The sequence below is a fragment of the Neohortaea acidophila genome, assembly GCF_010093505.1.
Source record: "Neohortaea acidophila strain CBS 113389 unplaced genomic scaffold BDY17scaffold_7, whole genome shotgun sequence".
Classification (NCBI taxonomy): Eukaryota; Fungi; Ascomycota; class Dothideomycetes; order Mycosphaerellales; family Teratosphaeriaceae; genus Neohortaea; species Neohortaea acidophila.
The window spans coordinates 114,436-127,187 of record NW_022985516.1 but is presented as its reverse complement, the minus strand read 5'-3'; the positions used below and the strand labels follow the sequence as shown (position 1 = coordinate 127,187).

General features: G+C 57.2%; 5 protein-coding genes across 5 annotated transcripts; 2 read left to right on the top strand and 3 right to left on the bottom strand.

Moving 5' to 3' along the window:
* Positions 1–6: 6 nt before the first annotated feature.
* BDY17DRAFT_299366 (uncharacterized protein) lies at positions 7–3,582 on the bottom strand. The gene has a single exon (XM_033733892.1). The coding sequence runs from the start codon at positions 3,481–3,483 to the stop codon at positions 163–165; it is 3,321 nt and encodes a 1,106-aa protein (XP_033588200.1). The 5' UTR covers positions 3,484–3,582; the 3' UTR covers positions 7–162.
* A 7-nt stretch (positions 3,583–3,589) lies between these two features.
* Positions 3,590–6,162, bottom strand: BDY17DRAFT_168477 (uncharacterized protein). The gene is made up of 5 exons (XM_033729784.1): positions 5,957–6,162; positions 5,834–5,865; positions 5,707–5,764; positions 4,485–5,650; positions 3,590–4,429 (listed from the first exon to the last, which is right to left on the bottom strand). Exons 1-5 carry the CDS (start codon positions 6,067–6,069, stop codon positions 3,774–3,776), a joined length of 2,025 nt encoding a protein of 674 aa, XP_033588199.1. The 5' UTR covers positions 6,070–6,162; the 3' UTR covers positions 3,590–3,773.
* A 1,296-nt stretch (positions 6,163–7,458) lies between these two features.
* Positions 7,459–9,427, top strand: BDY17DRAFT_299363 (uncharacterized protein). Its single transcript, XM_033733891.1, has one exon. The coding sequence runs from the start codon at positions 7,687–7,689 to the stop codon at positions 9,289–9,291; it is 1,605 nt and encodes a 534-aa protein (XP_033588198.1). The 5' UTR covers positions 7,459–7,686; the 3' UTR covers positions 9,292–9,427.
* Positions 9,428–9,902: 475 nt separating this feature from the next.
* On the top strand, positions 9,903–11,185 carry BDY17DRAFT_325149 (uncharacterized protein; the record flags this gene model as incomplete). Its single annotated transcript, XM_033737310.1, has 4 exons — positions 9,903–10,110; positions 10,163–10,194; positions 10,260–11,106; positions 11,166–11,185. The coding sequence occupies 4 exons, from the start codon at positions 9,903–9,905 to the stop codon at positions 11,183–11,185; spliced, it is 1,107 nt and encodes a 368-aa protein (XP_033588197.1).
* Positions 11,186–11,357: 172 nt separating this feature from the next.
* Positions 11,358–12,597, bottom strand: BDY17DRAFT_252657 (Alpha/Beta hydrolase protein; the record flags this gene model as incomplete). Its single annotated transcript, XM_033731276.1, has 2 exons — positions 11,358–12,412; positions 12,471–12,597. 2 exons carry the CDS (start codon positions 12,595–12,597, stop codon positions 11,358–11,360), a joined length of 1,182 nt encoding a protein of 393 aa, XP_033588196.1.
* Positions 12,598–12,752: the final 155 nt, after the last annotated feature.

Here is a 12,752-nt window from a genome sequence, read left to right as displayed (position 1 = left end):
ATGCAGCGCGTACGGATTAGGAAGTACGCGACCGCCAAGAACTTAGCCTCAGGCTGCAATCTCCGCGGCCAGACTAACGGTTTACGACAGCACGCTCTCTTCAATTCATTTCGAAACTCGTTGTTCGAACGCTCGTCTAAAAGCTCTTTAGCCCATCCAACGCTATGCCCGGGTATCAACAACAGCAAGCGCATTCGGCGCCCCATCCATTCCATCACCATGCAACCCCGCCTCATAACTGTCCGCCTCAGCAGCGTCAAAAGGCCTATATACCTGGTCGCTATCGTCAACGCGGCTCTGCAGATGGGCCTCTCGAAGCCGCTTTTCCGTGTGCCAGCGAAAGACCGCTTCATCCTCAATGTCTCGAATCATGCGCTGCCTCAGTGTCGCGAGGCGCTTGGCCTCCTTCGCCCCGTCCGTGGGCTCCGGCTCGTCGGAGAAATACGACTCGTCGATGAAGGGGACGTATACAGCGGTGCCGGTGCCGTGCTCATCGGCAGCCCGGCCATCGCCAATCGTCTCCTCATGCGTGGCTGGTATCAGCGGCGCCGAGTGCTCTGAACAACTCACGAGGACAGCCAACAATGCCTCTCCGACCTGCTTCGCCTCTTCGGTTTGCTTTGCTCTCTTCTCTCGGAAGATTCCGAGCCATGACTCCAGCAAAGCAGCCACATCCTGCGAGGCATTCTCCTCAAACTTCCTCGCATTCTTCTTGCAATCGTTGAGCTTGAGCAGGAAGCGACGCTGAATGCGGAAGTCCTTGTCCAGCATCGTTTGGAGGACGGATTGGACGCCGGGGAGAGAGCGCAGGGCAGTATGGCATTGCAGCTGGATGGTGCAGACGACGTTGGTAACGGGGAGTTCATCAGGCCAGCGGCCGTGAATGACCGAAAGAAGGCGGAGAGCAGCGGCAGGGGAGTTGCGATGAAGAAGGACGGTGGCGGCAGTGTTCGCGACATAAGAGGTGAGACGTTGGTTGTTGGAGAAGTTTGCTTCGTAGTACCGGAGAACGTTGGTCTCGAGCTCGGCAGAATCGATGTGTTTGCCGGAATGGTAGAGGGTCCGCATCGTGTGGATAAGGAAAGGGCGCGTGGCGGCGGCGGTGTTCATGCCGGCTTTGCGAGCGCTGGCCATCAGCTGCTCAGCTACCACTCGGTCGCCACGGTGGAGGCGAATGGAGGCCTCGACGGCAAGCTCAAGAGCCGCGGCGACTGGAGGCAGACCAGCCGGATCCAAGCTATCGCGGTAGAGTTCGAGAGCTTTGCGGTAGTTCCGTTTCTGGACTTCCAGCCACATCTCACGATACAAGACGCTGAACTGAGGTGAGGCGCCCAGAATATCATGCTCCTCCAACGCCTCATCCTGCGTCCATGTACGCTTCCGCGCTCTCAAGTGATTTTGCGACGAGCTGTAACCAACGGCCGTTGGCAAGTTGGGCTCCTCGAAGTTCATCATATCGTCGGAGGCGTCGGAGGCGTCGGAGACATCATCGGACGTGGAAATTGGTGTTGGGATCGCACTGCCTTCTACAATCGAGGCAGAAGAGTCTGGCAGATACAATTCTTCCCGAAACACAAAGCCGGGAGACGGAATGATATGGCGCGTATCCTCGATGAGATCCAGCCGCACCTTTGCAAAACGGATGGCATTGCCCCGACCCGTGCCTCGCCAGTCATGCATGTCATACGTTATCGCGCCCCGAAGGAGGTCCTGGAGCTGCTTGTTCATGATTGCCGGATAGAATACCGCCAGTCGGCGACACCACGTCATTAGCAGATCGTGCGGCGGCCGGTACTTGAGGTAGTGCTCCTGCAATAAATTCCGTGCTAAGCGCGCATCCATGTCGGTTTTGAATCCGCATTCGCTTTGGAAGGCCAGCCACTTGGGGATCAAGTCAAAGGTGTTGTGCCGCACGAAATTCTCCATCACAAGCTGAGCAGTCATGCGAGTGGGCCGCAAAGTAAGACTTTCCATTGCATGGGCAACGAAGTTCCAAGTTTCGGTGGGGCTATGCTCTTTGGCATAATGCATGATGATCGTGTTGAAAGTTGTCGAGTGCTTCTCTTCGAAAAGCGGCGTCGGCAAATGTTCGATGACCGTGAACAGGCGACTCAAACTGTCCCAGTCGTGCTTGTGCGCCAACAGGATGGCAAAACGTCGCATAAGTTCGTTGCTGGCACCCTCATTGCCTTGCATTTGAGCGAGGAGCTCCACGCTGCGGTCCAAGAAGCCAGCGTCGGCGTAGATACCAACCATAGCAAAGTTCAGCTCCTGCAGCTTTGCTTCGTGATCTTTGTACTGTTCCATCTCCTTCTTAAGCTTCTCCGCAACATATTTGTCAACCTTGGTCAAGTCTCGCGTGAATTTCCAGTACGCTTGTAGACTTGGGATGGCCAGGATAGGATCGAACGACAGACGTAGATAATCAGGTAACATCTTCCAAATCTCCTCAAACTCCCATTGCGGACATTGAGTGGCGACTAGGGCATGCTGGATAGCGCGAAGGCTCTGAGGAATCAAGTAGCGCTGGAGAAGGTCGGATCGGGAATGCCGCGCGAGAAGACGGTTCCTTGGGCGCAATGCGGTCGCCAGCATCCAGTGGCGGCCCGAATCATTGCACGCTTTGATAAAGGCGTCGATCTCTGCGCCGACCGATTTGATCTTGGCTCTAGTGTCTGCGGCTGCGACTTTGGAATGTAGCAGACTCAGGCACTCGTCTGTTCTGTCCTCCGTTATGGCTTTTCCGAGCGCTAGGTCGCAAGTGTTGGCCTTCTTCTGCTGCGGTACTTCAGTCGTATCTGCTGCGTGACTCCGGTCTTGTAGGCGCACCGGCCTATGGAACAATGGATGGTCCGGTGCGCGGTGATCTTTCGACAAAGCGTTCCGCCCACGGTCTGACAAGCGATGAGCAGGTTCCTGGAATCGATCACCTGCAAGAGGCCCGCTAAAGGTCGGCCGCTGGACGGGGCTCGACGAGGGTGGTTCGACGTCTCGACTGAGCGTCGAAGACGCCTTGTCAGCCGAGGACGCGCCTTCAAATCGCTCTTCGCGACGCTGGCGTGTGGATTGCAGACCCGTCCCGCCATCCTGCAGGCCGCTGCTCTGATTCCGTGTCGTAATCGAAGAGCGCTCAGTAGTCTGCGCAGACCTCGCTCTCGCTCGTCTTCCCCCACCAAAGAACCCCGGCCTCTCTACTCTGGTATCTTCCACCTGCGGCGCAGCACTACCCCACCAAGAACCTTCATCCTCACTACTCTCCCACGTCGCCGCCGCGAACGAATGACTCCCCCGGTACTTAGGATGACTGCGAATCACCCTGGCATTATCCACGACCTTTTGCAGGATCTGGATGCGGCGCCGCTGCTCTTCTAGACACAGCGTCACCAAGCCCGCCGCGGTGCCCGTTGCAATGTACCCGAATTGGTAGAGGAGGCGGATAGTTCTTGCGGACGGGAGGGGTCGTCGAGGGCCGCGAGTGAACATGGCTGGGCCATTATGTGTGGATGGGGCGAGAGGGTATCATAGGTGCGAAGGGAGTGCTTATGGAAGCGGGTGTGGTGAAGGGAGTGGAATGCTGTAGTGCCATATCGCTGATGCTTGCATTGACATGCGGCGACTTTTAGAGTTTCGCTAGTGCATTTCTTGCCATTCGAGGTCACGTGATCTAATAATGCACGCCATCGCATCTCCAACTCCTCGCTAATGCCACGCTCATGACAACACAATGCCCGCTCAGATGCCGCTAAAGTCTCCTCGACAATTCCCGGCCCTCGTCAAACGGGCTTGAACGAATACAACGGCTCCAGGATCCTCCAACTCCAATCCGCCACCCCGTCCAACTGCTTCATATCCCGCACCCAATCCAGCATCATGGTGACGGTCTTGCGAATCTCCTCCTGATCCACCTGACTCTCGCAGATATGCCGCAGACACTCATTCTCCGTCGTCATGCGCAGAATCAGCAGGATGCCCATGAAGTTCTGCGTCCAGGTGAAGAGGTGCGGCACGAGGCGCTTCTTGTTCTTCGGCGGCGCCATCGCGATCGGCCACATGCACGCCGATTTGATGGCGAGCGCGCAGCAGTTGGCGTCCTCGGCCGTCATGGCTTCCGGGAAGTGCAACGCTTTGTAGACGAAAGGGCGGTACATAAGGAAGCGGGCGTAGTAGAAGCGCGTGCGCAGCTGCGCGGTCACGATGTCGAGGTTGTACTTGTGCCCGATAGGCACGGAACCTTGGTCGAGGGAGAAGAGGGGCTCGTTGGGCCGGCGGGTGTTGGGGTCGGAGGTGGGGAAGTCGAGCATGTCACTGTCGGACCATTGCAGTGGGCGGGGCAGCAGGGAGCGCCAGGAGTCGAGTTGGCGTGCGAGTTCGTGGATGACCTTGACTGGGGGACCGCCGTTGTCGTTGGCTTGTTCGGCTTCGTCGGAGCCTGTGTCATGATCGTTAGCTTCGAGATAGACGGAGTGGTGAGCGGCACAGCTTACTCTGATGTAACACTTGATTGATGTTCTCAATCACTCTTCGCAACGCAATCATGGCCAGAAAATGATACTGGAAGTGTGATGGTTCCTCACTCAACGGGCCGGCATTTCCCGGAACATCTTGAGCCTCGTGGAAGTAGGGAAGCGGGACATCGTCTTGTTGAAGTTCAATGCCCGTCCGTGGCAGGTCGAGATCTAGGTGATAAAAGTCCTCGCTGAGCACGCACGTCCAGTACGCCCGCTTCACGAGGTCTCCCTCGAGCGAAGACCAGTGGAAGGTTCGGCAGCGCACGAGGAATTGGCAGGACATGGAAGCCGCGACGGTGCATTTCCAGTATTCCAGATGTCGCGCCGTCGAACCATAATACATGGCTTCTAGCAAATGAATCTGCACGTTCTCAAGAGTGTTCTGGGTGTACACAAAGCCAAGTCGTCTCCGCGCTTCGTTGAAAATGGCCAAGCCGGGAGGTTTGTCGAGCGAGCCGCCTCGGAAGCCGCTGGGCTGGCCGTCGACGATGGCAAGCGGTTGGTGAAAGACGCCTTCGATCGCCACTTGGCCGAGCGCAAACACAAGCAACGCAATGACTGCGCCTGGGTCGCCATCGGCATATCCATCGCGGAGCAGAGGGGCGACAGTTTGGTTCATGAAAGCATCCCTGCCGAGCAGTGGAAAGAGCACATTGAAGGTGTTGAAGTAAGCGTCGCATTGCTCCTGGATTTGTTGAATGGTCAGGGTTGGAAAGGCGACACTCGAGCTGTAGCCTTGATCGCTCAAGTTGGTGTTTTTGGGGTAGAAGGGCAGCGCGAGGTCGGAGGCCAGGGCTCGTGCATGCTTTCCCATCTCCAGGCGAATGAACCATGGTGTCCCTTCCTGGAGGACATATTGCAGGTCGGCGGTGGCCTGAATGCCGGTGTTGATCAGATGCAGATAGATGCTGGGCCACAGGATGATCTTGTGGGGCACGGTTAGATGTCGATAATACTGGCGAAGCTCGCGCGGGAACGAATCTCGACGAGCTTCACGCGGTCTGCTTGCGCTCTGGACGGCAGGATCTGGTTTGGTGGGCGGAGTGGCGGACGAGGGTCCTGCAGAGCCGATGGCGAGCGTATCGAATTTATTTTCGAGACGGGTCAGCGTGTCGAGGATGTGCACCAAGGTTTTGTCTTTCCTTAGACGGGCGTCAATAATCATTGGAATGTTTGCGCATCGATCTGGGGCACTCACTTTGTCGGCAGAGGCTCGCGATATACACATTCCACACCGAGGCGGGTGCAAAGGCCGCCTGGGAGGTTTGTTAGCGGAACGCTCGCAAGGGAGTGTCGCAAGTGCGGATACGGCAAAATTTACGGACATTTGGGTCTTTGCTCGTCGCATTTACTTTTCCTGCAGCGGGGTGGATTATTAGCAAGGTTGGGGCAGCGTGGGGGCCAAGATGCGGCGGCGGGGGAGAGCAGTTAAAGACTATGGCGCATACCGATTCCGGCAGGTTTGGCATGCCTGGGCAGCGATGGCCGCGCGCTCTCGTCGGTGCGCACTCTCTGGAGTTTCGGAGCCCGGCGCAGAACCTATCGAGCGCCGCTCCGACATGTTATTATCAGCGTGGGCGGCGGTGTTCGAAGCGTCGAGGCGATGAGAGCTGGGCGGCTGGCGCGCGTGGACATGTGTGAGAGCGCGTCATGCGTGAAGAAGCAAGAGGGGGAAAGACGGAATTGCACGGCGGGCAGGGCGAAATCGCAATGCTCTTAACGTGCTCTCGCAGAGCCGCATTGAAATAATGGATCAAGGTGAAGCCATAGATGCGGTCGGCCTATGTAAAATCGATGATCATCAGACCGCTCCACATGAGCAAGGCGCAGGGTCTCTCATTGAATGGCAAGTGAATCTGATTGAGCCTAACAACGCCCGCTCCCTGTCGATCTTTCCAGCGCTTGCAAACAGGATGTGGATGGTGCGAGGAACACGAGTCACGAACAGGGTCCCGCGGAGCCTCAGCAGAGAGGTGGAGACGACTGTGCAGCGAGGAGCGCGGCCCGTCGATCGTTCCACACGGTTCTACGGTGAGGCATTCGCCAAACGGCGTCTCATTCGACTCGTTCGTACGGCTGCAAAGGTGCGGAGCAAGCTCCGCACTTCAAGCGCAAATTTCCTTGTCGAGGGCGGCTGTGCGGGCGGGGTGGGGAGAGGTTGGTTGAGAAGACCCTGAGAACGAAGCAGCTCCACGCGCTTGTTTAACGACAACCGCGGGGCTTGCAGGGACGACTCATCCTTTTCGGTTTGGTCCCTCGGCATGCCTTCTCTACGGACGCACACGGTCTCCTACTACACCTGCCTTGATTGCGTTGACTACAATGTGCCGCAGGTCAAAGCGAATGCTGGGGGGTCCGGCAAAGGCGCAAGGCTGGCGCTCCGAGTGCGTGCCCGAGCTTCAAAGCCGCGAGAGTGGTGAATGTAGGCCCGTCATGAAACGCACATTCGATTCAGAGGGCCAGCATTGGTTAATGATAAGCGACGGCCCTCTAGCATGCGGGCGATTGTAGGCGGGGGCAGCCTGCACTCGACGTAGGCGCCGCCGAACTTCCACCGTAGGAGAGAGCAGCGTTGCTTGCGTGGCAAACGCCGGAGAGGCCGGCCGGGCACTGTGCACACTGAAAACCCGGGTGATGATCAGATAACATCCCCAGTCAGCATCAACAAAGCGGTCAGCACCTGAAATCACGAGGGCAAGCGATCGACATGGGCATTACCGTGATGAGTAGCTATGAGGATGCGACGCGAGAAGCAACATGAATCAAGGATGCAGAAGATTGGGGGAAGACAGACGCCACAGAAACTTGGCGCCACTCGTACCTTCCCGCCGGTATTTGAGATCTGAGCGACTGGAGGCAGGTGCGGGTGGGGTGGGCCGTGATGGCATCTTCCCCCCGCCGGCGTGCAATTCAGTCTAGACGTGGAAGGCGTGCTGACAAGCGCGTGACTGCCGCACACTGTCTGGGTGGTGCGAGTGGAAAGGCTTCGACACAACCAGTCTTGTCGCATCGACTCATCCCTCCCGTCAACATCAAGTATCGTCATCGCAACAAAGACAACGCCCCTGGCCTCCCTTTCACGTGCGTCGCTGCACACCGTCGCACATGCGTCTCCTGCGCGCCACGTGAAAGGTCACTCCAAGACATCACGCAGGGGCTGCATCACCGCCTTTCCTTCATGGCCGAGAGGCCGGGCGCCAGTCGCCGTGCAGCCTGTCGCCGCTCCTTCTCCGACCACACCCTGCCCGCCGAGTATCTCGAGCGGCTCGAGCAGAAGCGCAAACAGCTCGATGAGTCCATCCACAAGTACATCGCCGCGAAGGAGAGAGAGTACAAGGGGTTTGAGAAGGATCTGAGACAAGAGCACAAGCTCTCGCAAGGCCAGGCCGCTCGCAATGTCGCCCTCTCCCACACGCTGTCGGAGTCGATGCGCGATAGTGAGCAGCATGTCGCGCTCCAAGCCGAGCACGTCTCTGCTGTCGACACGGTCTTGACTTCGCCCAATCGCGCAGCGGTAGATACGCCTACGCCTGCGCTGCAACAAGCCACCCCGGAGCAATGGCGCTTGTTGTCCAAGTTGCAGGACGGAATGGGAAGTAGCGAGCGCGAACAATACCTCACCGGCCTCTTCACCCCCAGCTATCTGGCCGCATTGGACGCCGAGGACGCGAAAAGGGTGAAACGAGCAGCCTCCGACCCAGAAGTGAGCAGTACCGCCAACACTGAGCTGCTTACGCCCGGCAGTACCGCTTCCGAGCGAGCCAATTCTGAATCTCTCGCGCAGGGGAACCCTCTGCGGCCGTCAGCACGCTTGTTGGCTCAGAGAAACTCTTCATCCGATGCATCCGCAGACGGCAGGCTGGCATCCGCAATGCGATCGCCCACTCAGCAGCCGAAACGGAAAAGGGTCTCGCTGGCGCTGGGCGATTCAATAGTCAAGCCATCGGACAATGTCCCGGATGCCCTCAGCCATAACACCACCTCTTCGCACTCCCGGAGACGTTTACCAACGGCTGAGCGAGACCTCCCCGTGTTGACAAAGCGGAGCAGTCCCTTGAATCGAGAGCAGCTACTCCTTGAGCCAACGCTACTATCGGCTGCAAACACGGGATCGAACAAGGCCGAGAAACAGCCGGCAACACTTGCAGTTGCCGCAGCAGAGTCGACGCCAGCAGAACAATCTCAGTCCACCTCCACATTGATACCGGTCACTGCAAAGCCGCGAAAGCTGGATCCCGACGGAGACCTCTTCGATCTCGCCGACGAAGACTCCGACGCCGAGCCCTCACACCCCAGCTTCGACGAATCGGCAATTGCAAACGAAAGCGACGACGACAATGATGATGACGAAGACGACGAAATCGCAGGCCGCGGTATCCAAGCCCGACCCAGTCCGCACAGTCCACCGCCCGCCAACGACGACGAAGACAACAGAGAAACGCGCTACGACGCAACAACAGGGCTTATTCCAGAGCCCTCGGACAAAGCAGAAGACAGTGCCGTACCATATCTCTCTTTCGGCCCCGGCTCGGCTCTCGCACCTACGGAGCCAGGCTTTCGACGCCCCGCCGTGCTCCGCGACCCCGTTTACATCGGGCCCGACTACGAGGCTGCGGAGCGCATTGCGGTGGAGAGGGATGTGTACGGGTCGTCGACGAAGGATCTGCCGGGCAATCGGGGCTCGTTTGCGGCGGGGTCGTTGGGAGAGTCGTACATGGCGCAGCATGCGGAGCAGATGATGAAGATGCGGCATTCGAGGCAGGGCACGCCGGTGAAGTCGTGATCCTGGGCAGGACTCGCTGGTGTCGTTGTGTTGAGGGGATATGGATCACATCTCATGGTGTGAACGACGATTGGACTGTACATATATATGAAAGAAATCCACTGAGCGGGATCCACGCTCAATCTGTCGGACTCGATTCTCTGTGGAGTACATCGCTTGTCTCCAACGCCATCCATCGTAGTACGACTGTTAGTAGCCGTCTCAGACACCAGACATGGAATCCCCACCCATCTGATCGTCGTGCTTACATGCACATTCAAGTGTTCTAGCATACCGACAAGGCGACTCGGTTTCAGAGGAAGCCCAACGATGAAGTGAAGTGCAGCCTTGAGCAACAGCACTGAAAGCGGTCAGGGTTCGCCGCAGAAGCGGAACTCCGCCAGCGCGGCGCGTTGATTGGCCACGCTTGCGTGTCGACGTTAGGCAAGGTCTGACTTGACACATTCAGGTATTTCCTCTCCTTGCAAGACAACAGTGAAGAGGGTCACCGTTCGAACAAACTGCTGGAGATAAGACGCTTGGTGGCCGAGTCATCTCACAAGACGCGAAGTCGGTGCTACTGAATTTGGAAGAAACGCCTGCCATTCAACTTACGAGAGTATTCCGGAATGATGGCCGACGAAAGCCAGCCGCACATCGTGGTTGACGAGACCAACGGGACACAGGAAGCAAAGAGCAGCACGCCCAAGAGCAAATCCGGATGGGATGGGAAGCTGCGCGTGAACAAGCAGGCTGTTCTCGCGAACCCAGAGGCTTTGGAGGATCCGGACTACTCGGATGATGATGCGCCGCCGCCCGAGGAGATTGGGGCGGATGAGGGTATCATGTGACCTGATTCAAGAATGGGGATGCGAAGCTAATTGGAATGCAGACCTACTCGATGGCGAAGATCCAGATACAGAGGTAGACGACCCCATCACGTGCTTGCACGCCAGAGCGCTCCTTTGATAATAATACACCACATGCAGGAAATCGACTGCCAACACTCCCGCATAGCATCGATGCCCGCCTTACGGCTCGACCGCTTTAACAAGCTAAGGCGCCTATGTCTACGACAAAACTTCATCCAACGCATCGAGCTTCCCGCAACCTGCACCTCCACGCTCGAGGAACTCGAGCTCTACGACAACCTCATCAAGCACCTCGAAGGCCTCGACGACTTCACCGAACTCCGCAGCCTCGATCTAAGCTACAACAAGCTCAAACACATCAAGCGCCTCTCCACCCTGCGCAAACTCGACCACCTCTTCCTCGTGCAGAACCGCATCTCTGCCATCGAGAACCTGGCCGAGCTCACTGACCTCCTCTACCTCGAGCTGGGCGCCAACCGCATCAAGGAAATCCAAGGCCTCGAAACTCTAACCAAACTGCAACACCTCTGGCTCGGGCAGAACCGCATCACCGAACTCAAGGGCCTCAGCACGCTCACTAACCTCCGCACCCTCAGCATCCAAGCAAACCGCCTGACTTCCTTAGCGGGAATCGAAACACTCCCACAAATCACCGAGCTCTACATCTCCGACAACCGCATCCCCTCCCTCGAGCCGCTAGCACACAACACCAGACTCGAAATCCTCGACTTCCAAACGAACCCCATCTCCTCGCTAGCGGGACTCGAGGGCCTCACCGAGCTGGAGAATGTGTGGGCCAGCAATTGCCAGGTGGACAATTTCCAGGAAATCGAGCGCGTGCTAAAGGACAAGGCCAAGTTGGAGGAGGTGTATTTCGAGGGGAATCCCGTGCAGCGCCAGAATGTGGTGTTGTATCGGAATAAGATCCGCCTGGCGTTGCCGCAGGTGGTTAAGATTGATGCTGGTGAGTTTCGTCTTGTCGCTGGTCGGTACTGCGGGCACATTGGCTAACGAGTTTCGCAGCATACGTAAGGGCGACGTGAGCGAGGGCACTGCATGATGGGAGGTTACGGGTTGCATAACATTCATGTCCATTCGGCGCTGTTTCGATTGAACGAGAAAGCGTAGTCGCCACTAGGAACATTACTCTTCGACTCCAGTTTGTAGTCTTTGGAAGTCAGTGAGTAAACGTCACCACAAGATCTATTTGTATCATCATCTCCCCGGAACGCCTATCCGCTCCACGATCGCCTCAACCATCACCTTCAACCCACTCACTCTCTCCGCTCGCGAATTGCAGAGAAACAGCTTCACCACCGGCCACGCATGAATCCAGTCCTTCTCTTCATGCTGCGTGACCTTGACCCCCGCTTTGCCCAGCACAGCAATCAAATCCTTTGTCTCCGGTGCGAAGACTTCCTCCGCGCCGTAAATGAAGAACCACCCGCTCGTAGGCGATGCTCGCTTCCACCAGTTCAGATCCTTGCAGCGGCCCGGGGAGACGAGCGAGTCGTCGGATGAGGCGCGCGTGCCGACGTACTGTCTACCGTAGAGCATGAGGCTGTCGGCGTTGAGGTAGTCGGAAGGCGTGTTTTGGTTCTTCTGAGAGACGATGGCCGCCCAGGGGGAGATTATGACGGCTAGACCCGGCAGGCTCTTCTTTAGCGATGAATAGTCCGACAAGCAGAGGAGGAGGCTGAGGACCAGCGTGGCGCCGGCTGAGTCGCCGCTCACGATGATCTTGGAGGGGTCGGGGGCGACGGATAAGGCGTACTTGTAGCCTGCTAATGTCTCTTGGACTTGAGTCGGGTACGTAGCTTGCGGAACAAGGGTGTAGTCCAGAGCGAAGACGGCGGGGTTTTCGTACCCGGCTTCCTGCAGTAGGTGGATCCAGACAATCAAGAATTCGAGGTAGAAGTAGGCCGAGCCCATGGAGAAGCCGCCTCCGTGGCAGTAGTACACCACGATATCCGGGCGCCGAGTTGCATCGGGGATGATGTAGATGCCTTTCAGCTTGTCGCGGTTGACTTCCTTCCAGAAGACGGGGGAACGGAAGAGCCCATGTCGCAACATGCGGAAGCGGATGAAAGGGAGTGCGACGCCTTTGGAGAAGAAGATTTTGCCGACTGCGGCGGGGATCTTGGCGAAGGCGTAGCGGACGCATCGAATGACGAGGTCTTGGAAGAGAGTTGCTTGTCGTGCGAAGGGGGACTTTTGGGCATTGGAAATGAAGTAGCGTTCGCGGATTAGTTGATAAGGGAGTTTGAATACTGTATATCGGATCAGCGGGTTGGGTTCATTGCCGATAGGTGGGAGGGGTTGTCGGACGTAGAAACGGCAGGGCCTCGATGCCAACCAATAGTGTTTCGAAGAATCCGACATGGATCAATAATTGAGGCGCGAGAAAGAAGAGGAAGACGAAGCAGTCTGACCATGCAATTTGGGACAAAATCATCGTGGCCGGTTGGGATGATTGATGGAAAGATGAAGGAGGTGTATGGCAAAGAATGGCAGACTTTCGTCGACGTAATCGACGAATCCCGTTCAGGAAAGTCTGTGCTCGCAGACTACATTGTTGAGATGGAGAGATTCGTGCAGAGAAAATAAGGC

What these genes read in the sequence shown, in the direction of transcription:
- BDY17DRAFT_168477 (XM_033729784.1), bottom strand. Translation starts at nt 6,069, where the DNA reads ATGTCGGAGCGGCGCTCGATAGGTTCTGCGCCGGGCTCCGAAACTCCA. An exon ending in CGCGAGCCTCTGCCGACAAA is followed by an intron (nt 5,651 to 5,706) that starts GTGAGTGCCCCA and finishes CGCCCGTCTAAG; the next exon opens with GAAAGACAAAACCTTGGTGC. An exon ending in CAATCAAGTGTTACATCAGA is followed by an intron (nt 4,430 to 4,484) that starts GTAAGCTGTGCC and finishes ATCATGACACAG; the next exon opens with GCTCCGACGAAGCCGAACAA.
- BDY17DRAFT_299363 (XM_033733891.1), top strand. Translation starts at nt 7,687, where the DNA reads ATGGCCGAGAGGCCGGGCGCCAGTCGCCGTGCAGCCTGTCGCCGCTCC.
- BDY17DRAFT_299366 (XM_033733892.1), bottom strand. Translation starts at nt 3,483, where the DNA reads ATGTTCACTCGCGGCCCTCGACGACCCCTCCCGTCCGCAAGAACTATC.